General features: G+C 40.2%; 1 protein-coding gene across 1 annotated transcript in view; it reads right to left on the reverse strand.

Annotated features, from left to right (window-relative positions):
* The window catches only part of DNAH12 (dynein axonemal heavy chain 12), a 4520724-nt gene that overhangs the window by 54440 nt on the left and 4441926 nt on the right, over nucleotides 1-24358 (reverse strand). Inside the window, exon 70 of the mRNA XM_044078497.1 lies at nucleotides 11429-11496. Coding sequence (XP_043934432.1) covers nucleotides 11429-11496 — 68 coding nt within the window. The remainder of the gene's footprint in view (nucleotides 1-11428; nucleotides 11497-24358) is intronic.

Genomic DNA, 24358 nt, shown 5'->3' on the forward strand with positions numbered 1-24358 from the left:
ACAAAGGTGATTTCATTGGAAACTAATTTTCTGGAATACTGGAAGCAACAATGTGGGTAGGTGGCATAAAGCTGGCACAAAATGTGTCTGTTAATAGACTGGCTATATCCTTAGAATCAGAATATGTGATATTACTGTGGAGGAGCTGAGTGCATTGTTGAACATTATTCTTTAATATTCTGATATAATAAAAGAAAAACATACATTTTCCTTTAGTATTTCTAGAAACCTTGAGCTCATACTCCACATTATATTTCCTAATAGTGCTCTTAAGTTCCTTGCTGGCATGCTTCGATGTGGTCCTGAGTTAAGAGGGTGTGACAAAGGGGATACTGCCAGCCCAGCTATCTGGAATTTTGTAAATAATTATATATCATTTGTGAATATCAACATGACTCATATAGGATGTTTGTGCTACAAATGTATTAGAACTGTATGTTATATAAGATGGTTTGTACAGACATTTGTGCTGAGGAGATATTTTGTAAAGTACTGAGCTTAAAGATGTAACCACAGCATGCCCTACCGGGATGGAACAGAAATGTACATACACTACTGTAACTGTTTAGATGTATATATGTTAACAATGGAAACTGGAATGCATGAGGTTAACTTCATAAAAATAGCTGAAATTAAATTACTTGATGGCAGCAAGGAGACACAATGTCTAAAGCTAGATATTTCCTGTATGATCTTGGACATGTTTTATTGTTGTATGACTTCCACCATTTGCCAAAGATCTGAGGAAAAGCCCTTATGTATGTATTTTCACAGGTATATGCTATATACTGCCAGATTCCATCATTGGTTGTTTTGAGCTGGGAACTGAAGTCAGATGATAAGCAATTATGTCATTCTGCAAGTTATTCAGGCAGTAATATTTGAGATATTAATTTGGGAAGTCTCTTAGTGAGAGGCTGCATTCTGTATTCTGCCTTTGACCTGACAACAGCAAGATCCATTCACCACACATTTGCCTTGCTGCTCTAATTAAGTAAGTTGTTAGGGTATACTGATTCTCTTAGATACAGTCAGGAATATAGCAAAGCTTAATTTAGATGTTTTTCTTTATTTATTTGAGACTGTCCTGCAATGTTGTTTTAAATATTTCCTATGATTTTGAACTTTGATGTTACTGTGAATATATGCTGAGTACTTTCTTGTTTTTTTATTATTTATTATTAAATATATTTAAACATGTCATTGTGGTCGATATTTGTGAGAGATATTTACACTCTGAGAATACTTGCATATTTATTTGGGGACACTGTGTAGGCCACTCCTAACAGCCTTGCTCCTAGTCAAACTACTATTTGTATAAATAGTAACATTACACAGTAAGATTGGACACCCTTTGTTAAGGGCCTTAAAGTAGCTGATAAGGGGTTCTGGTGGCAGTGATAACTACCTTATAGTATGGGCAGAAGGGGGTAGAGCTAGTAAACCTATGCCAGCTTTTCTCAGGTGTGTGTGTAAAGCAAATCCCTGAGAATATGTATGTCAGCTTCTTGGGCAGGGACATGAAGCACTGGCTGGACAGAGGGAGTGTTGGAGGACTTGGCTTGGAACTCTGGTGAATGACTCAGCTCCATAGCTGTGCCAGTGGGGAGTCTTACTGGGGATCTGGAGAAAGAGAGAGAAACCAGTCCCGGACTGATTGCGGTCTCTGTGTGCTCTTAAGGGAAACTGCACTTGATGCAGAGAGCTGCATCAGGAAATACTGTCTGTGTACTTGTCATCCTCCCAGTATACATCCTCCACTGGTGCCAGTGGTGAGGATTGAGGCTCCTTGATTACTGGACCAGTGGTGGGGGCTGTGATGCCCCTGCACTGGCCCAGTAATCAAGGAGCCTACGTCCTCACCGCTGGCAACAGTGAGGGATGTACACAATGGGAGGATGACAAGTACACACACAGTAAAGTGCAAATTCCCTTAACAGCACACAGAGATCACATTCAGTCTAGGGCTGGTTTCTCCCTCTTTCTCCAGATCCCCAGTAAGCCTCCCCACTGGCACAGCTATAGGGTTGAGATCTCAGCCGAGTGGCCAAGCTAAGACCTCCTGCACCCTCTCTGTCCAGCCAGTGCTTTGTGTCCCTGCCCGAGTAGCTGATACACACACTCTTTGAGATTTGATTTATATACACACACACACACACACACCTGGGGAAAGCTGGCACAAGTTTACTAGCTATGTCCCCTTCTGCCCAGACTATAAGGTAGTTCCAGCTGCTACCAGCCAACTCTTGACAGGCTACTCTAAGGCCCTTAACACATGGTGACCAGTCCTATTGTGTAATGTTACTAATAATCCAAGTGGTAGTCTGACCAAAAGCAGGGCTATTTAGGAGTGGTCTGTACAGTGTCACCAAATACATATGCAAGTACTTTAACAGCTTAAATATGTCTCACAAACATCAACCACAAAGATAGGTTTAAATACATTTAATAATAAATATAAGAACAAGACAATACTCAGAAAAACACAGTTACTTTAGAGTTCAAAAATCACAAGAAATATTTTACAACAACATTGCAGGACAGTCTCAAATAAATACAGAAAACATCTAAACTAATCTTTACTATATTACTATCTAAAAGAGATACTATGCCCTAAATCTTACTTACAGAGCAAAGCAAATGCAGATGGTGATGATGAGTGGATGTTCTTGCTAGTTCCAATACAAAATACAAAATGCACAGTCTGTCTCTGAGAAAGTTCTTAAATCAGTATCAAATTTTACTGCTGGGTCAGCTTGGATGACATCACTCTTTGTCATTTGACTTCAGTTCCTAGGCTAAACAGAAACCCAACAGAATTTAACACCTCTGTGCAAGAAATACAAATCTCTCAGAACTGTGCAGCTGGTGTGAAGTCATAAAGCAATAAAACACTTATTACATTTTAAACCTAGTAACTACTTCTCTACAAGACAATAGAAAAAAGTTCTAGCTCTAGCCATCCTGTCTCCTTGATGCGTTGAAACTAACTTTTATAGCACATTGTAAAGCACTTAATTTCAACTTATTTTCTTGAAGTTTTGCAAGTTAATCTTCTATGTTCCAGGAGGGTATGCTGTGGTTACATTATCGAAGCTCAGTACATAACATACAGTTCTGTATAAATCATATCAATATTCCACAAATGACATAGAATTATTTACAAAACTCCAGATAGCCGGGCTGGCAATATTACCCTATATCACAGGGGCGTCACAGGGGGATTAGGATTTCTTACAGTTTTTCCTTTTTTTTCCATACAATTTATTAATATGAGAGTTCCATCAGAGAAATGTATTCCTGAACTTACCATTATATTCAGGGCAGATGGAAATTGAACTTTACATGCAGCTGTTCTGATGGTTATCAAAATCAAAGGTTAATGTTGCAGTCCTCTCAGTTCAGTCCATTTACTGGGGACTGCTGAGAATTTTATACTGCTCTTCTATAAAGGTAAGCAGGTTTGTCATGTAATAGTATCTAAATGTGACCTATTCCCTTTACAGTCGAACTTGGTGCTGGGGTGGTACGACTAGGCCTAACAGAGAATATGACTAATATGTGGTCAGATTTAACCAGATATGAGGAGATATAGGGAGAGGTACAGTTGATGGCTAGATTGGTAAGGACCAGGTCAAAGCCTCTAGTAGGTAGTTTTAAAATTTACTGCAGTGCTCTGCCATTAACAATGCCTATAAACACTGAGCTAATCCATGCTTAGAGTTGTAAGTGTGCTAATTAATGCTTGGTATTTGAAGTCTCCTGGCAAGAAGGTATATGGTTTGATACTTAAACCTGCAATTGTGTTAAGGTAATTTTAATGATCTTTGGCGGGCACTGATGGAGATAGCTAGCTAGCAATGAAGTAACAGTCAGATTTAAGTGTGATTTGGATCTTTAGAAGGTCCAAGTTAATGTTGTGGTTAATTTGATGTGAGGTGATATTTTTTTTTTCTGACAAATACAGACACTCTCCTGCAGCTACCCGAGGGTCTGAAGGCATGATAGGCACTAGACTCTGATATAGTGGGAGTTTTATCATTGCAATGAAACCATGTTTCAGTAATTCCTCAAAGAGGAGCATACTTGAGTTGTAGGAGGGTCTCAAGTGAAAGCATCTTTCTGTTTAAACTCCTAGCATTCAGTAGTGCCACTGTGATATAGAGCAAACTTGAATTTGAGTTTGCTATGTTGGAATGGACAGTAGGGGGGACTCTGCTTTAAAAGGTACTATGTGGCGGCAAAAACTTTAGTCAGTATGCAGAAATCCTGGTATGAGAGGTGTAAGCCATCCTTAGCAAAACAGGATGTCTTATCTACCATCTCATGCTGGGCTGACATACAGTGGATCCCCTTAGAATGCCACCAACTACTAAGCCAATTATTAAAACCAATTATTTTGCCTTGGTATTAAGGCATCATTCTTGGGGAAGGCAGATACTACTCAGGACCAGTGTCTTTCCTGCAAGTAGAAAGAAGATAAGGGCTATGGGGTGTTAACAAGCTGCTTCCCATGGTTCAAAGATTTATTTCCACAGCATTAATTTGCCTAGTTATGTGACTCTAAGGAAGTCACTTAGACTGAGTCTGAAAAATGATCCATGTGGATTAGGGCTCTACTACAGTTTAGAAATAAAAAACAAAAAATAAATAAATGAATAAGACTTTTCATTGTAACAAATTTTTTTATTTGTTAAGTTCTATCATACCTCACTGAATGTCCAGCTGGAAGAAGTACCTCAGGCATCCACTCCCCCATGAGCCACCACTAGATCTGTGTATCTGAGGTTTATAGGTAAATATTAGGCAATCAGTCTGCAGATTATTATAAGCCTGGCCAATAACTAGAGGACAGAATCAAACTCTGTACGTTGTATCTGTAACATAAAGACCTTAACCATTATGGCAACCCATCCCCAGGGGTGGGGGTGGGGTGGGGAGATTGTGATGCCACTCAGAAGAAATCAGGTAATTTGCATGCATAGTTGCATTCCAATTCTGTAGAACCAGGACTAAGATAGCAATGAAAACAGAGAATAGGATAGGCCCCAGTATAGCTTCCTTTAGGATTTTGGCCACAGATGTGCCAACTTCTGAGGAGATAGAACCTGAAACAGCATTAAAGATCTTATCCACTAGGTAATTACTGAACCATCTATCTAGGCTTTCCCCAAAATCATTATTCATTTGTTTATTTATCTGAATGTGTTTATTGTGGAAGTCTAACTGGGCCAAAAAAGGACCACTTTTCTGTGGGAGGCCTGGAGAAAAAAACTACCAGACATATTACATAGTAGCATTTTACTATATTCGGCTTATTACAGATGCAAAAAAAAAAAAAAAAAAAAAAAAAAACATTTCTTCTACTGGCACACCAGCCAGGTGGACAGATACACAACACCCACCAATCCCTCCTGCCCAGCTATTCTGGTCCAGTTTCTGTACTCTGCCCGTACACCCCTCCATTTACTACAAAACTAGCAAACAGTTTCTACAGTTTATACCCTACCTGCTTGGAGCACTACGGCACTCGTGTTTTAGTTAAAAAAACATAAACATTTCTTCTTATAAACTGTAGTAAACAGTTGCTACAGTTTATACCCTGTCTGCATGGAGTGCTACAGCTCTCAAGTTTTAGTTAAAAGAAAGATTTTTTTTTTTTTATTTTAAATTGTAGCAAACTGCTTGCTGCAATGCAGCACACATTGCTATAGTTCAGACTACACATGGAGCACTACAGCACTAAAATTTTACCACAAATGCAATATATTGCATTAGAGACTGGGATCGGTTAACTGCACCCACCCAACATTCGAAACTGGGGCAGTTGCCCCTCTCGTCCCACACTAGATATGATAATGACCCTACTAATGCTGTTAGTTACAAATTCTCCTTTAATACCTCATCCTGTGTCAAAAACAATATCTTTAGTGCTGTAGTTTCTCTCATGTTTTTTTACTAGTTGATAGTAATATTGTTATCTCTGAGTAAAGTGTGTAATGATCTCTTTCTACCTTATGATCTTGTCCTTCATTGCTGTTACATTTCTACCCCACTTTGAATACATTTGGTCTTCACATTTCAGAAGGAATCTATCATTTTTTCTTCCTTACGTAGGGGAAATGATTAACTGTTTCAACTAGAAAGTTTTGATTGGGACAGAGCTGAGCTGAGGTTTCAACTTCACAAATACCTACAAAGCTCTTCTATATATGAACTGTTGTCCCAGGTAATCAGAGAATAAATAAATTATTGTGCAAGGATGATGATCCTAACTACAAGTCATTCAGTTGCTTATAGGTAATCATACTAACTTATATAGTGAGTTGGTCTACATTCTCAGTCTCCTTGGTTCAGAATATCAATAAAGTTATTATTAAAACCTATTAAGAACATCACACATACCTTTTTTGTTTGGAGAGACATTAAACAAAACTGGTATGGGAGTAAAGGTAAAGTTTTAAAATAAAACATAGCTCTTAACAACCTCACTCAACTGGTTAGGGAATTTAAACAGTGGCAATGAGAACTTGTTTGATGGGGTCTATATTATTTCAACAAAAGTTACATACATCGAGTACCTTTTCATCGACCTCTTTTCATTGACGGCCAAAGTCAGAGAATGATCATTACATCGCAATTTTTCCCCACGGTAAGTAACCACTTGGCCATTTTCATGAATTTGCTATTTTCCCCACTGTAGTGTGATCTCAGAGTTAGTATATTTAGTTAGGGGAGGTGTGGGAGGCACAGCCCCCCACCAGAGTGGGTTTTAATTTTTTCTGTTTTTTATGCGATCGTTATGTTTAGTCTTCCTGAACCACAAGAAGCTGTTTGGACACTCCTGGTTATGAGAACATGTCTTCTGAGGGGTGAACATCTTCAGCTGAACAGAAGTGATTGCTTTTACCTACTTGCTCAATTTTTCTGCTTTACTTTCACCTGTGGCTCAAGCAATGATGAGCCATCTAAACAGGTATTAGTAAAATATACATTGAAACTGTACACAAATGAACAATGTTGAAGCCAGGTACAGCATCTTATGGTTATGTCTGATCTAACAGCACATACAGTTCCATCAATGGCCCTGTGTAAAAAAACATATGGAAAAGGTGGAAACTGCATTTAGAGTTGACACCTGAGAAATCAGCTCACTTTGCGGTTTCCACTGGGCAAATTGTGTGATGTTTCTATGGTCTTCTATACTAAGTCATGCTGAAACCTTATCATTTTCTTCGGGTAATTGACAGCTTCTATTATAAAAGATGCTGACATATAAAAGCTAAATGTGCCCAGGAAGATGAGACTTCCACATGGAGCATCCACCCTGAATACAGATTTAGATACAGGAGAAATCTCCCACATGCCTGTCCAGAAGACCACCCCCTTCACAATTTGGTAATATCCTTGACTTGATGCACTGGGGGTCTTCTGGCCTCCCTGACCTAGTTTCTCCTGAAGAGGAAATCTTACAGGAGGTTTTCCACTCTATCAGTCTAACTTTGTGGATGTTTCTTCCCAAAAGACTATATGATTTCACTGATCTGGCAAAGGGCTTTACAAGATGCTGGAAAATAACTGCTTACTTGGTTGTATCCAGATTATTTCCATTGAGTCAAAAAGCACCTGTGGATGTTGTTGGATCCAGGGATAAATTTTAAAGTATGGAAAATAACTGCTTCCCTGGTTGTATCCATATTATTGACATTGAGTCCAAAAGCAAATTTAGATGTTTTCAGATCTGGGGTCATCCCTTGATCGTCGGTCTCAACTCTTGTGGTGACTTCCTCTAAAAGAGGGAGATGGTAGTTCTAATACAGACTGTTTATAGGGGTGCCCTCAGGGAAATACTCTTCAACCCCTTCTCTTTTTTCTTGTCTTGCTTTGGGAGAGTGGAGGCAGTAGGCACCAGTCCCTTCAGAATCAGCTTAAGTTTTTGTTCTTGAAGCGTCCTAGAGCCAAATCATTTGCAGGTATTGCAATGGGCATCTAACTATTCCACCTCAGGCACCACACAAAGGATGTGTATGTCCTGGGAGGAATTTTGTAGTCACATTTGGTACACTAAACCAGAAGACATTTTTATCCTTATCAGTTCTTCAACTATTCTTAAATCTGACATAAGAATTCACAATGCAGCCAAGTACAGTCCAAACATTGGTGCTAATGAGCGCACACTCTCCTAACAAAATTAAAAACAACATAATTAAAAACAATCTTCAGGAACTATGAACAATCCTATCAAAAACAGTTGAATCCAGTAAAATTGGTGACATTCTGAAAACTGCTGGACAAACAGAACCAACAACAACAGCCTACAACAATGTCAACAGAAGCATGGAGGAAGGAGAAAGAAACATAAATAGCAAGTATTCCCCCCCAAAACAATCCATGATATATTATTAGGAAAAGGTTATATCTAACTAGTAAACAAAGAAAATCTGTTATTGTCCCATAAATTTTCTTAAACAGTGAAAAAAAATTAAATAAATACAATTTTCAAGCTTGGAAGCATCCACATGCAGTTTTCAAGTAGCAATCGAAACCTGGAGAGTGTTGGAGGTAAGGTGTATTATGGGAAGGAGAGTAGTTGTAAAGTCTGGGAGAGTCATAAAAGTGACTCGTGATAGTTGGCTGTGATTGCCAGTTTTATGATTGAAGTGGATGGACCAGAACAAGTAAAATTACAATTGCCCTTGTTTTCCATTTAGCATTTTTTAGCAATTTATTAACTCCTCCCTTTTCAGGTGCTATGGGATATTGAATATTCACTTACAGGTCTATGGGTTTGTACTAGGTTATTCACACCTAAGGTCTATATAAGCTTAACCATGCAACCCAACCCAGTTTTGTCCTCTAGTACATTGGATGCCTATATGCTGGGGGTATGTTAGTAAGGATGTAGCTAAGGGTTATGTGTGTGGGGGGTATTTTTTTTGGAATTAGTTAACTTAATGTTGGTCTCTGTCCATCAGAGATATTAGAGTCAGACCAGGAATGAATTTACTATTTCCCGTTCAATGATCAAGGTTTCACTTGTAAAGGGTCAGGATGAATTCTGGTTCACGTCAATGGGCAGCCTGTTCCACAGTGTGAAGATCCTTTGAGATACATATCTGTCTCTCCGGCATGTTTTATTTTATGATGCAGGGAAAGTTCAGTTTTCTTGGACCCAGTGTTCCTGGTGCTGTTTGTTTTGCAGATTTGCAAGAGTTCCATCAGAGCTGGGTCTGAGGATGCCTTATATGCCAGGCAAAGCCCACCTCTCAGCATCCTGTAGGAGAATGAGTAAAGAGATACAGCCTTGAGGTGGTCTGTGTAGGACAGGGTATTCATACTCTGGATTATCTTGGTGAGAAACCATTGAGAGCATTCTAACTGTTGCAGGTGCCTGGTTAGGTACATGTGAAAGGGGACACTGTATTTGATGATGGGTTTGATAAGGGCTGAGAAGAATGGTACTAAGACTTCCTTGGACCTGGATGCCATATCCTTGCTTATGAGTTGCTCGACAAAGAATTTTCAGATTTTTTTCACTATTTTGGCTACATGTTGGTCGAAGGTCAAATTACTATCAACATATGTTCCCAAATCTCTGATTACCAGGTCAGTTCTTAGGGGTATAATTATAAAAGGAAGCGTACCAGGACCAGGACAAATCCAAAAGTAATATAGTATGCAAAAGTCAAAGATGTCCAGTAGGCTGAAGTTGTACAAATATATAAATACTTTAAAAAGAAGAGGTCTGACTCACTGATTATATCACATGACTAATATTTTCATTATGATTGGCCAAATCATTGTTTGTAAATGGTTTGTTTGAATGTCTATTTTATGGTCTGAAGAAGCAAACACATTGTGAAAGTGCTTACCTGATTTTATTTGTTGTTTTATTAAAGTATTTATATATTTGTACAACTTCAACCTACTGGACATCTTTGACAATTCTTAGGGGTGTTTTATAAATGGAGGAATTAGCTTGGCTGGATGACTTCCGAAAGGATTCTATAATGCATTTCTTTGTGGTGAGTTTTAATCCATAGCTCTGGCACCAATCATTTGTTTGTGTCAGACGACTCAGACCTTCTTTTAGGATGTTTGTGTCATGGGGGAATCTATGACAGCTCTCAATTTACAGTTATCTACATAATTGATGAGCCAGAGGCCTTTGACATTAGCCTGGACTTCTGAGAAGTAGATGCCAAACAAGGAGCCCTGGAGTACTCCGCTGGTGACTGGTCTGCTGGTGAAAGTGGTCTCACCAATCCTGACTTCTTGGGTCCGATTTGTGAGCTAGCTAGCAATCCAGCAAGTTATGTAGCAATTTATGCCTAGTTCTGAGAGTTTGTCAACAATACCTGAGTAGGGTATTGCATTCAACACCTTGGTCAGGTCAAGGTAGCTGCTTTTTCCTCTCATCAACCAGATCAAGTACGCAAGACCTTCCTTGACAAATTCAAACTGGGATGGGTCCAATGCCTAGGTTGCCAATGTCTTCATTGATCATTTCCATTATAAATTCATTCCTGGCTTTCCATAATGCACCTGTCAGACTGATGGCTCTGTAGTTCTCGAGGCTGGCTGATGGTCCACCCTTATGGAGAGAGAGATGACCTTTGCATCCTTACATTCACTCTGTACGTAACCTGTTTTGTGACTGTAGTTGAACAGTGCCTCTAGTGGTCCTACTTTGTCATGTTTGAAGTTATTTAGGAGCCAACTGGGAATATTGTCAAGGCCCACTGAAGCAGTGTTTGTGGCCTTAACGAATGCTGCCAGGACCCACTACTTGTTGACAATTGGAGTGGAGATGCTAGAAGGGATTTCATAGAGGGGGTAGTGGGGTGGGGGTGAAACTAGAGCTAAATTTATCAGCTATAAGATTTGCTATGTCATCCTGGTTAATGAAGGTTGTGCCATTTACCTCCAATTCTGCAAACTGCTGCGTGCTACCTTTAAGGTTCCTGACATAGCCGAAGAAGGCTTTGTGATTGTCTTTAGACTGAGAGGCTATCCTGACCTTGTAATTGGCTTTGTTGGACCTTATTAGACCTCTTACTTTTTTGTTTAGTTGAATCAGAGGCTTCTTGTCTCTCTAGAGAATTGCACTTTCTGATCTTGGCCATGACTTTTTTCATGCTACCACCATCTCAGGCAGACACAGCCGGTTTAACATCTTGTTCAAAGGTCAGCATCTCAGAAATATAGCACCCACCCAAAGCTATATTGCATTCCCAGGACTGCAACATAAATCTAAACACTTGATATTGTGACAGAAGCAACAGCCTTCTAAACTTCTCAACAGTAAAGGTGTGTGTGTGTGTGTGTGTGTTACAGACACTGCATTTTTTAATATGTAGTTAGTTTTCTAAAACAACATAATTTTCTAAGAAAGATATATTTTAAAGTATGAAAACTAACTGCTTACCTGGTTGTACCCAGATTATTGGCACTGAGTCAAAAAGCACCTTTGGATGTTGTTCAGACAGAACCCCACTACAATACAAAATAAGCAAAGAAATACGTAAGTAGATTAATATACACTAGATCTGAAACTTTCCACCAGCAAAATACAGGTATAATAATATGGTCTAACATCTAAATATTTATTATGCTAGACATTTCACAGTAAGACAACCAAGTGAACAGCACTTTTCATGTTGTGGGGAGTATCATAAAAACAACTAAAAAAAGTAATGACTTATTTATTTACTTATTTAATTTTAACTGGATATGTGAAGTGGTTCTTCCCAGACTCTTTTATGCCAGGACCCCATGTCACAAAGGGAAAGATAAATACTACATATATAATTAGACAGATAGACAGATATATATAATATGCAGACTGTTTAGCATTATGAAGTCAACTATCATCTTTTAAGCGGGTAGAAGGAAAGAGACTAAAGCACCTGAAGAAAACCAATGCAGGTACAAGACAGAGCATGTAAAACTCCACATGGATGAGTGAATCTCAAGATTTAACCAGGCCTGGACCTAGGAGCTGTGATGCAGAGATCTTAACCACTAAGGCCAGAATTCAGAAAAGACATTCCTACCACAGTGCTTTGGCACAAAGACATGCAGAACAGCCATGGGTAGTCTCCGCAGCAGTGATATATATATACTAATGAGGCATTCGGGGGGAGAGCCAAATGCTAATTAGCTATGTGCTCTCCCCTGAAACTGGTAAGGCATTTAAACAATTAAGTGATTCCGGGAATCACTAGGCTGCAAAACTTAGCAGAGCTGTTCATGGTAATGAACACAGCCAAAAGACTGTATTCATCCACTGCAGCAGAGGTGAGTGCTGGGGAGGTTAGTCATCAAGTAGTGTTAGGGGCTGTGTTAGTGTGTGTATGTGAGGAGCTTCATCTGTGAGTGTGCATCTGCATGAGAGGTCACAGTAGACGGGTTAGTGAGGGTGTGTGTGTGTGTGTGTGTGTGTGGGTTGTCATACTTCCACATGGCCCCTTAACTAACAGGAAGAACCTGCAATATTGGGTTGGGGGACCACTACCCACCAAGGATAAGTGTAAAGTTAAGGGTCAAGAGGACCACTAGCCATCAGAAATAGCTCTAAAGACATAGCTCAGTGAAACAATAGCCACCAAGGATAACTCTAAAGACTCGGATCAGGGGTAAAGTACAGATGTGTTAGTAAACTTACATAACAGTCGATGTTTAATGATCTCTGCTGCAGTAGCCTTATCTATATGGGTTATATCCTGCCAAGGATATAACAGCCGGACAGCTTCCAAAGCTTCAGGACACCTTCCACAGACTCAAACCATTAGGCAGCTGAGCTGAGCTACCCAAAAGACAGGTTTTAAAGCCAAGCTGTTCAGAGCATTCATGCCAACTGACACAAGGAGGCTGAACTCTGAGAGGACATAGCTAGAATTAAAAATATACACACCCTGGCAAAACAACATACTAAATAAACTAAAGGGGATAAGAGAGAGGGAGTGGTTACTGCAGCAGTAATCATTCAAACATCTGCTGTTATGGTAAGTTTACTTACACAACTGTACTATGTTCATCTTACTGATCACTGCTGCAGTTGCCTTAGCTATATGGGTAAATTAACTTAGCTTATAACATTTGGAATGTGGAAGTAAAAGGGTCCAGGAACTCCTACAGAATGGTCCTCACAAAGCCTGATTTAGACCTAGACAAGGAATCATGCTTGCAATGCTTTGTAAAAGTATGTACAGAGGACCAAGCTGCTACTTCTAGAATACTTTTAGAATCCAACCCTTTCCAAAACACCATGTATGAAGCCATGGCCCTGGCAGAGTAAGCCTTAACCCTGCCTGAAATAGGTTTGTTGTGATAAGAATAACAAAAGGTAATAGCCTGAAACAATCCTTTGGAAATAGACACAGGTAGTCCCTTCTTTTTACCCTCATAAGAAATGAACAACTGATTTGAAGATCTGAAAAAATTTGTTCTGTCAAGATAGTGCCTGAGTAATCTGTGGACATCCAAGTTATGGAGTAACCTTTCTCTCTCATTTTTGGGCTCAGGAAGGGAAAACAGGAATATGGCTAGACTGACAACATAAATTCAGATACCACTTTAGGCATATAAGAAAGATTAGTTCTCAAAGAAACCATGTGTCTGTGGACAATGAGATAGGACTGACTTACCATAAAAGCTTGCAACTCAGAAACTTTTCTTGTAGAGGTTAGAGCAATCAGTAAAACAGTTTCCATGTTGAGAGCATCAAATCAGCCAGGTTGGTCGATTCAAGTGGAGCAAGTGTTAGCTTCTATAACACAAAACTGAGATCCCAAAGAAAGATATACTGGTTTTCTTGGAGGTCTGTTATGCAAACTCCCTTTCAAAAACATTTTCACATAAGAATGCATTTAAAGAGAGGGATCCATGGGCAGACATGCTGAAATGGTTGACAAATGAACCTTGACGAAAGGGTAAAAAAGGCCATAGGATAGTAACTCACAGAAATATTGTAAAAACAGAGAAACACTAGTCCCGAAAGGGAGCTTGTTATGTTGTTGGCATCAATTAGAAAACCTTTCCATTTGATACTATGTGATTTTCTAGCAGCAGGCTTTCTTGTCTCCAATAATACCTGCTGCACTGCAGTAAACAGATATCTAAAGAGAATTAAGACCTATCATCCAGGTAGTCAGCTGAAGTTGACTGGGGTCAGGCTGTATTAAACACCCTTGTTTTTGTGTGAGTAGATCTATTCTTTGAGGAATCTTGTGGCCACTAGCCATTTCCAAAAGAAGGGATAACCACCAAGGCAGTCACCACAATGATCTTGGGGGATTCCTTCTGAATCTTCAGAAGTGCCCTGGATACCCAGGGAAAGGGTGAAAATTAATACAGGAACATTTGTGTCCAAGGAAAGCAAAAGGCATCTGTCTTCCAGGCATTCTTGCATTGAGTCCTGGAGAAGAACAGTTAATTGTTCAGACAGGAGGCAAAGAGGTTTACCTGAGGAACTGTAAAATCCATAATAAAAGTGGCAGGACCATAAATGGCAACTAGTCCAACTTTATTTACTTGAGGAACTGTCCACAAATGGATCAAATCTTGGAAGATCACCTGATCTAATTTCCATACACTAGGGCTGCCTTTGCCCTGCTCAGCTTGTCCACCACACAGTTTTGCGCTGATTGGATGTAGGATGTATGTACAGTGATATTGTGCTGTAAAGCTATATCCCAAGCTAATATGGCTAGTCTGCAAAGGGGGTAGGACCTGGTTCCTCTTTGCTTGTTGATGTACCACATGACTGTGATATTGTCTAAAACAACCTCAAGATGCCACTGGGACCAAAGATGATTCAGAAAGTTAAGTGCCTTGATCAGGGCAAGCATCTCTTTTACATTTATGAGCTTGCATACTATTGGTGTCCCACACACCTTGCACTTTTATCCCTCCTGTAACTACTCTCCAAGTAAAGACCAAAGCATTTGTGGTGACTGACCGACTGACTGCTTTGGAGCAGGGGTGAGAATGGGATACCTGGATTTAGGATATTTACTTTCTCCACCAAGAGATTTATTTTCTGACAAATCCCAGAAAAGATATTGTGTTTTGGTGCTGGGACCAAAGGGACTTTAGATACCCTTGTATCTTTCTCCAGTGGAGTCTTGCCAGGGGTATCACGAGAATCATGGATGCCATGAGACCAAGAATCCTGAGGTATTCCCTTGCAGAGACTGAAGACTGAGTGATAAACCCTAGAAATAGATCTATTTTTTCCTGTGAAAGAAATGTTCTTTGAACTGAAGTGTTTAGCAGACACCTCAGGAACACAGTCCTGCATGTTGGGCCCATAAACAGTCATTATAACTTGTTAGACTGTCCTTCGTTCTGGGGGATCCAGCCTTCATTTTGGAACCTCCTTACTACTGCCTCTTAAATGCACGTCTTCTAGCATTTTACTGAGACTGTTTATTTTGTTTCTTGACAAAACTGGATGAGGGGTAGAAAATACTTTGAAAATTTTGGAAAAGGAGGGATGAAAAATCTGAGAAATTGTCTGAACTGAAGCAGCTTACCCCTCTCATCATATTTGTTGATAACCACTGCAGAGAGACCAAAAAGTAATCTCTATCCAAAGAAAAATTTAAAATCTCATTTTTTACATGTTCTTGGAGGTTTTGAGAATGCAGCCAGGCAAACCTTTTCAAAGTAGTACCAGTGGCCATAGCCCTGGAAGAAGTATTGACAGAGTCATACACACACTTTAAACAATGAGTTGTGACCTGTGTAATGGAAGAAACTAAACCATTCAAAACAGATTTTTCCTTACAAGAAACTGCAGGCAAACATTACTCATACGTTCACAATTAGAATAAACTTTAACATATGACCCTGGCAATTCAAAATTCTGAAAATGAAATTTGCAGAAGTATACCCATTTTCTCCATACTTATCAATAATTTTAATATCCTTGACAGAAAGTGCAGGATTGGAGTTAACAGGATTAAATAAAGCTATAGTTGCTGGGTCAGGTTACAGATGAGTGTATAAAAAATTAAAGACTGAAGAACTTTATACAATCTATGTGCTTTTTAAGGGGTGCAGACTGACTATCAGGAAAATTACAGGCAGTGACACACACATCCACCAGTGCTGCACAGCAGGAATGGGGAGATCTTCGGAAATTCTATTTGTAACAGCTCATAGCATTTTCCAAGGGACTGAGAAATCTTGGTGTTTGCTCAAGGAAAGCAATGGCACATTCTGGAAATAGTCTCAGAAAAAGAGAAATCTTCACAGGGAAAATCAGATACCATGCTCTCCTCTGAATATGAGTCAGAAATCTGAGAAGAAAACCCTGCATCTGTCCCTTCATCTTGCTGTCCAGATTCAGAATCTTGAATCTCTTCAGGAAAAGTGGTACCCCTTTCTATTTAACCAAAACCTTATCAGAAGGATCAATAACCTAAATTAGACCTTGAGCCAGACCTAATAAACTACTTCTGAAAAGGGAAATTTGAACAGGAGCACATACATATTCAGTTTTTTGTTTCTTTTTTAAAGGAAAAGTGGGGCCAGCAAGGCTTTTAGTGGCAGCAGCAACTTCCCCATGGACAGGTACAACATTTGACTAAACAGAGAAGACTTCCCTGCCTCTTCTCCCAGGATCAATAAGAGTGGCTCTCCTTTGCCCCCTGAGATGACCCCAACAGCTGTAGAGAACATGGTAACCCCTGGTCCACAGAGGCTGAAAGCACTACACCAGAGAGATCTGGGGTGAAAGATGAGTGGTCTGAGGAACCAGCTTTTGCCACAGCAAAGTTACCAACTTGTGGCTTTGGCAAATGTTTAGCCTGCTGTGGTGAAAAAGGCTGTTTGCTTAACTTTTTGCTTTTGTAGCTGGAATAAGGAGTGACCAAGGGATTGGTAGACTGTTCCATTGTCAAGCCTAAAATGGTGTCTCTTTCCCAGGGAAAACAAGCTGCAGAAGCTGGTAAAAGTTCAAAGTTGTAAAAAGTTACTTCTCCCAAAAAAGCACAGTAAAAAGGAACCTTTATATGCTTTGCCAGTCCCGAAAACTAAAATAAGCACAATTTTTCCACAGGAAAAAATACATTTTCAGCTGTTTTTAACTAGCTTTAAACTGACAGGAAAAGAGTGAAAGAATGTGCTCCCATTTAAAAGTACAGTTGCGTCTCATGGCAGCCTGTTAAAACACAAACTCCCTGAAGAAAAACAACTTCCTAATCACGAAAGAACAATTAAACAATAAATATTTAAATGTGGAAGTGTTTTTCTCAAAGGAAACTTATCTGCCCAGGAACAGAACACCACATGTAGACTGTCAGTCCTTGAAAACCTGCAGAGGAGCACTCTTTTTGGCAGCAGGGAAGCTCTAAACAGCTTGGCATTGAAATCTGTCTTTTAGACAGCTCATCTCAAACTGCTTAACAGTTTGTGCTTATGGAACATGCATTAATTTAAATTATCTAGAGTACACATTTCACATGTTGTTTCATTGGTTGTCTCGAGTGATACTTAAATACACAGTGAATTTCTGGGTCTATGTCTTTTGCTGAAAAGATTTCAAGCCTACATAAACTAAAACACTGCTGGTGATTCCCTGCTAGTTTTTTCCACCACCCACCCCCTTTTTTGATCTGCTTTTAAAATCTAATGATTTTAAGCTGCCTATCCCTACTGTAAATCGAGCTTAATAAGCTACTCCTTTTCTAAACTGCTGTTGGTATATTGATTTATTTATTTGCCTTTCCTTGTGCTTATATTGAAAAATTGCATTTTGCCTCCCATTGTCTGTTCTACTGGTTCACTTTATCCAACAGCTAGCTAGACAGTGAATTCAGATCAAGTAGTGTATTTTTACACTCTAACAAGCACTTGTTTTTATATAAAGAGGTCAGTGGATTTTCCATCTAGTGCACTGGGAGGTAGCCTGATCTGTTTAGCTTGTGGAAACACTTGTGAATTCTTCATGTAGTTTTATTGGCTGGCGGGCTTATTAATCAGCTTATCTTGTTTGTAGTGCCTTTATAGATTCTGTATAATTGAGTGGCTCTTGGTTCACTTATACAAACCAAAATATTTTTATTGAATAATCACACTTTCGTAAGTTGTAAAGTACACTGCTGTATCCATATCTTTAAGTTTGTTTGTGGTAGTATTTCACTCTGGGCACTCATTTCCTGTGCTTTTACATTAAGAGGACCAGAATTATTCATCTAGTGGCAGTAGGTGCTTAGCTGGCCTATCTGAGCTGGGAAACACACAAAAGGGGTCTAAAGCATTTTTTTTGCAGTTCTCTTATATATTGTGACTTACTTCAGCAGTTTCAAAAAATGTACTGTCCGCTGCTGCTGTATGTAGTTAATTGTACTGTATTATATTGCATCTGTTAGTTGTAGGGATGTTGCAGTTAGTTTGTGTGGTCTTGTTACAGTTGGGCTCCAAACCAGCTAGCAATTCTGCATTATGAAGGTGTTTTTCTGCACCCTTGTGGTAGAAGTGTGCTGATCTAACTTATCTGAGTTGGGGGTTGCTGGTGGAAGGCTTATTGTGTGCTTTTCTGAGTCATAGTTAGTTTAAAACTTGTTTATCTTTGCTCGTATTAAAGCCTTGCATTTGCGTAGTACTGCTCTATATAGGCAAAAAGCCTAGAAGCTCATTTTTTTCCCCTAAACAGCTGTCAGTGAAACCCTTCCAAGCTTTTCTGTGGCTCGAGCAGCATTGCCTTATTGAGCTACCTTAGCCTACACATAGTACAGGTCCCTCTTGTAGTCTCAGTGCTACCAGCACAGTCCCTTCAAATTAACCTATTTCCTTCCCTAATAAAACATATAGTAACAGCCTGTTATCATGGATGGGCAGTTTCCCATCATCTCTCTGGCCAGCCTGATAGACATGGGCATCCTGAGGCAATGTGGCAATTGTATCATGTATACTGACAACCACTTACTCCTGAAACAAACAAACACTTTATGTGAGAGATGTAGTTACATTATGAAATTGGGGGCAAGACTGTCACATAAGGACAAGTCAAATGCCAAACAGGTTGTCAGCACACGCACACACAGTTCCCACACTAAATAAAAACATGACACATAAACCCACATATGCAGAGGTACTCACTAGTAACTTACCAAAAGATCAAAGGCCTCCCAAACTGAAACCACTTACACACATAACAATGCAAAAAACAACCACTACACATAATAACACACCAGTGTCTTAACAAATAAGCCCATAAGGCGTAACACCACAAAACCTAATGTATTGGTCATAGGTGACTCCACTGTAAGAAAAACAGATGTTCCCCTCAACAGGCAGAATAAGGCACGGGTTATGGTTAGCTGCCTGTCAGGTGCCAGGATCCGTCAAGTCACTCAACCACAAGTATCGGTACAACTCTGTCATAGTCCAAGTGAGGGTGAATGAATTGCGACGTACTTTACTGGAATATATGGAGAGAGACATGACTGGGCTTTCAGATTATGTGTCACAGGCAGGTATAAGCCTGGCCTTAAGCAGCATTCTACCCTCTCCAAGTATGATGCCACAATACAAACCAAAAAGGATTGACTTTAACAATGGCTTAGCTTTTGGTGTCAGTTCAAGGTGATCTAATATCTGTCAGCCTGGGAAGACATGGTTGACAGACCACAATGCTTTGCCAGAGATGGTCTGCACCTATCTGCTCTAGGCTTTCAGATATTGGCAAAGGCATTAGCAACCCCTATTATGCCTTTTTTAGACAATGTCAAAATAATCAACCTCCCAACATAACAAAATCCTCTCTAGATAAACTCAAGGTCCTGCTGCTTAATGCTAAGAGTCTAAACACGAAACTGTGCTCTCTGGAAGCACTCCTCACTTTGGAAGATGCTAACTGAGACATGGTTCCAAGGAGCAGAAAGCACCCTGGTCATGCAGGGCTACAATACCTTCCATACATTCAGACCACAAACTGTGCAAGAAAGAACCACATGAGGAGGTGTATCCACCTTCACTAAGGATAAGTACACCTCGACACTTGTCAAACAGTATGACTCTCTTGAGTTCGTCCATATCCAATTAGCTGTAGACAAAGCCCCTTACCACATCATAGCTAGCCATAGATCCCCCACCATGAAATAGGAAAAGCATATTGCATACCTGGACTTAGAGGAGTCACTTACCATACAGCCAAACACTTTACTCATAGGCGATTTTAATTATCCTACTATCAACGAGAAACACACATGACCACAAACATGCTGGCTCAGAGGTTTTTGGACTTTGACAATGCAAATGCTCTGGAACACCTATTCAGCACACCAACAAGAGGCTCAAATGTCCTGGACATAGTACTTACTAACATGACAGAACACTGCACCCTCCCCTATGTGATGTCCTTCCTGGTAAGACCAGACCATAAATCAGTCTTGTTCGATGTAATTATAAGACAAGATACACCATCAAACTCAAAATGCTTAAGAATTTTTCAAAGACAAAGTACCTTCTACTAAGTGATGGTATAAGAAGTTTCAAAGCCTCCTTAAATGCAGATAACATGGACTCCTACTTAAAGGTGCACACCAATGGCCTGTATAACCACTTGAGCAGTTGTTTAGAATTGGCTGTACATGACCATATTAAAAACAGGTCTTGTAAAAAAAAAAAAAAAAAACAAAAAAAAAAAAAAAACAAGCCACCCTGATCGACCCATCGCATAAACAGGCTATACAACAAGAAAACAAAACTTATGTCCAAGAACAAGAGGGAACTGGCTCAGCAGAGGAAAAAATCCCTCTCTAGCTTAAAATAATAAATCAGACATCTTGTCAAGTCCTCCAAAGCTAATTATGAAGCAAAAATTGCCTCCCTAGCTAAGGATAATCACAAGGCATTTTTTAACTATGTCCAGAATCTAAAAGGGAATACCCAGCTATGCACTGACCACCCACACTAAACTGTAAATAATAGCCAACCTGCTAGCTGACAAATTTGAAGCAAACTTCACCTCCCTGTCCCCTCCAGTCATCCCCCAAATTATACAGGCCATCATTCCTCAGCCTATTATCTCAAGACAGCAGGTCATCTCGGTACTCTCCAAGGCAAAAAACATGTCATCAATAGGACCAGACAACATCCCTGGTTGCCTTTTAAACAACTTAAAACATGACCTAACAAACCCGTTGGATCCCTGTTTAACCACAGCCTGCAAACTGGCTATGTTCTGACAGAATGGAGGACAGCAACAGTAATCCCTCTGCAGAAAGGAAGACCATCAACCAACCCTGGGAATTATAGGTCCATAAGCTTGACTAGCCTCATCTGCAAGGCCATGGAAAGAATCATTATGGATCTTATTAACAAGGACATAGGTAATCTCCAAACTCTGGACCCAACCCAGTTCAGATTTGTTAAACTTAGATCATGCCTGTTAAACATGGTTGTCCTCCAAGAAATTCACCAAGGCCCTGGACAAGGGAAAGACTGTGCATACCACCTATCTTGACTTAGCCAAGGCATTTGACACAATCCCCCACTTAGGTATTACACAGAAACTCTTCCAGTTGGGAATTAAACCCTACATCACCAGATGGGTAGCTGACTGGCTCACAGATAGGACACATAGTGTCAAAGTGGGTGACTTTACATCCAGAAAAAGACCAGTCACCAGTAGTATACTCTAGGTTTCTGTGCTGGGCCCCTTACTGTTCAGAATTTATTTCTCAGACGTCCAGGCAAATTTGGATGGCCTGTGGCTGACCAAGTTCACGGATGATTGCAAATTAGGAGCAATCATCGAGTCCCCAACAAAGTTAATATACTGCAGAGAGGGTTAATGCAGACAAATGATTAAAGCCAAAGCCATGGATTAAAGCTAAATGAAAATAAAAATGCATTATTTCCTTTGGGAAAGCTAACATCCTTGATAATTACATTATAGACAGCACCGCCCTAATTGTAGACCCAGTGGTACACGATTTGGGTACTCAGGTTGATAACAACCTGAACTTTGACCACCATGTATCCACTATAGTAAGACAATCCTTTTATGTGGAACATTTTAGAAGTAAATGCAACAAATCTAGATCTAAGGATGTTATAATTCCATTATACGCGGCCCTCATCAGACCAATAATTGAGTACAATGCTCCCTTTTGTATGTACTTCACCAGAAACCTGCAACAATTGGAGAGACCACACAGGTTTCTCACCAAGAAATTATGGGGCACGCAAAGCAAGTCTTATATGGAAAGACTGAAAGCCCTGTCACTGTATTCAGTTTCCTTACAAGGCAGTCTCTGACCAGGCCCTGATGGAAATGCTACACATCTATAAATCAAACTGTACGAGAGTCACTTGTCCAGGAATCTTAACCTAACCTCTGACATAAACAGATCATGCTGGACAGACAGATACTTCTCTCAGAGACTGCCATCTCTTGCGAACAAGCTTCCAGTTCACATGAAACAGAGCACCTCTCTGACCCTCTTCAAATATAACCTAGATCAATGGATGGGCGATGGATGGAGGATGAAGAATGGAAAGGCTGTTGGTCCAGATGACATACCAGTGGAAGCATGGAGGTGCTTAGGAGAAATGGCAGTGGAGTTCTTAACCAGATTGTTTAATGAGATCTTGGAAAGTCAGAGGATGCCTGAGCAGTGGAGAAAAAGTGTTTTGGTACCTATTTTTTAAGAATAAGGGTGATGTGCAGAGTTGTAGTAACTACAGATGGATAAAACTAATCAGTCACAGCTTGAAGTTATGGGAAAGAGTAGTGGAAGCTAGGTTAAGAAGGGAGGTGATGATTAGCGATCAGCAGTATGGTTCCATGCCGGGAAAGAGTACTACAAATGCAATGTTTGCTCTGAGACGGTTGATGGAGAAATATAGGGCAGGTCAGAAGGAGTTGCATTGTGTCTTTGTGGTCTTGGAGAAAGCATATGATAGGGTGTCTAGAGAGAAGTTGTATTGTATGAGGAAGTCAGGAGTGGCAGAGAAGTACGTAAGAGTGGTACAGGACATGTACAAGGGTAGTGTGACAGTGGTGATGTCTGCAGTGGGAGTGACAGATCCATTTAAGGTGGAGGTGGGATTACATCAAGGATCAGCTCTGAGCCCTTTCTTATTTGCAATGGTGATAAACAGGTTGACAGACAAGATCAAACAGGAGGCTCCATGGACTATGATGTTTACAGATGACATTGTGATCTGTAGTGAGAGTAGGGACCAGGTTGAGGAGACCCTGGAGAGGTGGAGATATGCTCTAGAGAGGAGAGGAATGAAGGTCAGCAGGACTAAGACAGAATATGTGTGTGTGAATGAGAGGGAGGATAGAGGAATGGTGAGGATGCAGGGAGTAGAGTTGGCAAAGGTGGATGAGTTTAAGTACTTGGGATCAACAGTTCAGAGTAATGGTGAGTGTGGAAGAGAGGTGAAGAAGAGAGTACAGGCAGGGTGGAATGGGTGGAGAAGAGTGTCAGGAGTGATTTGTGACAGACGGGTACCAGTAAGAGTGAAAGGGAAGGTCTACAAGAGGGTAGTGAGACCAGCTATGTTGTATGGGTTGGAGACGGTAGCATTGACAAAAAGGCAGGAGTCAGAGCTGGAAGTGGCTGAGTTAAAGGTGTTAAGATTTGCACTGGGTGTGACAAGAATGGACAAGATTAGAAATCAGTATATTAGAGGGTCAGCTCAGGTTATAAGGTTTGGAGACAAAGTCAGAGAGGTGAGATTGCGTTGGTTTGGACATGTGCTGAGGAGGGATGATGGTTATATTGGGAAAAGGATGCTAAAGATGGAGCTGCCAGGTAAGAGGAAAAGAGGAAGGCCTAAGATAAGGTTTATGGATGTGGTGAGAGGATATGCAGGTGGTTGGTGTGACTGAGCAATATGCAGAGGACAGGAAAAATGGAAACAGATGATCCGCTGTGGTGACCCCTAACGGGAACAGCCGAAAGAGAAGATCAATGGATGGGTGACTGCAAATTCACTCCTGGGGTGGCACACATGTCCCTTCTGGACAGAGGAAGTTGGTATTATCTACCATAGCCCCTTACCTCTGTGAACTTCACTCACCTAACCACCAACAATTGGGGCAACTCGGGATAAATATGGCTAAGCTTGTAAGGGCTCTAGGACCGTTACCTAATAAACTTCTATGAATCTATGATGCTTTGGAAGCTGGGTGGCTGTTATGGCCTTGGCAGTATATAATGCATATAGCTCAGGCTACTGCAGCAGTAATCAATATGATAAACATCATTAGCCACTAGGGATACCCTATATCATCCTACCTTAAATGTCACTTAAACATAGGATGGGGGGGGGGGGCACTAGAAATCAGACAGAAGTCTGAAGACATAGGTTAGGGGAGAATGCTAGG

This window comes from Protopterus annectens, chromosome 7.part1, assembly GCF_019279795.1.
Source record: "Protopterus annectens isolate FY-2018-M chromosome 7.part1, PAN1.0, whole genome shotgun sequence".
Taxonomy (NCBI): Eukaryota; Metazoa; Chordata; order Ceratodontiformes; family Protopteridae; genus Protopterus; species Protopterus annectens.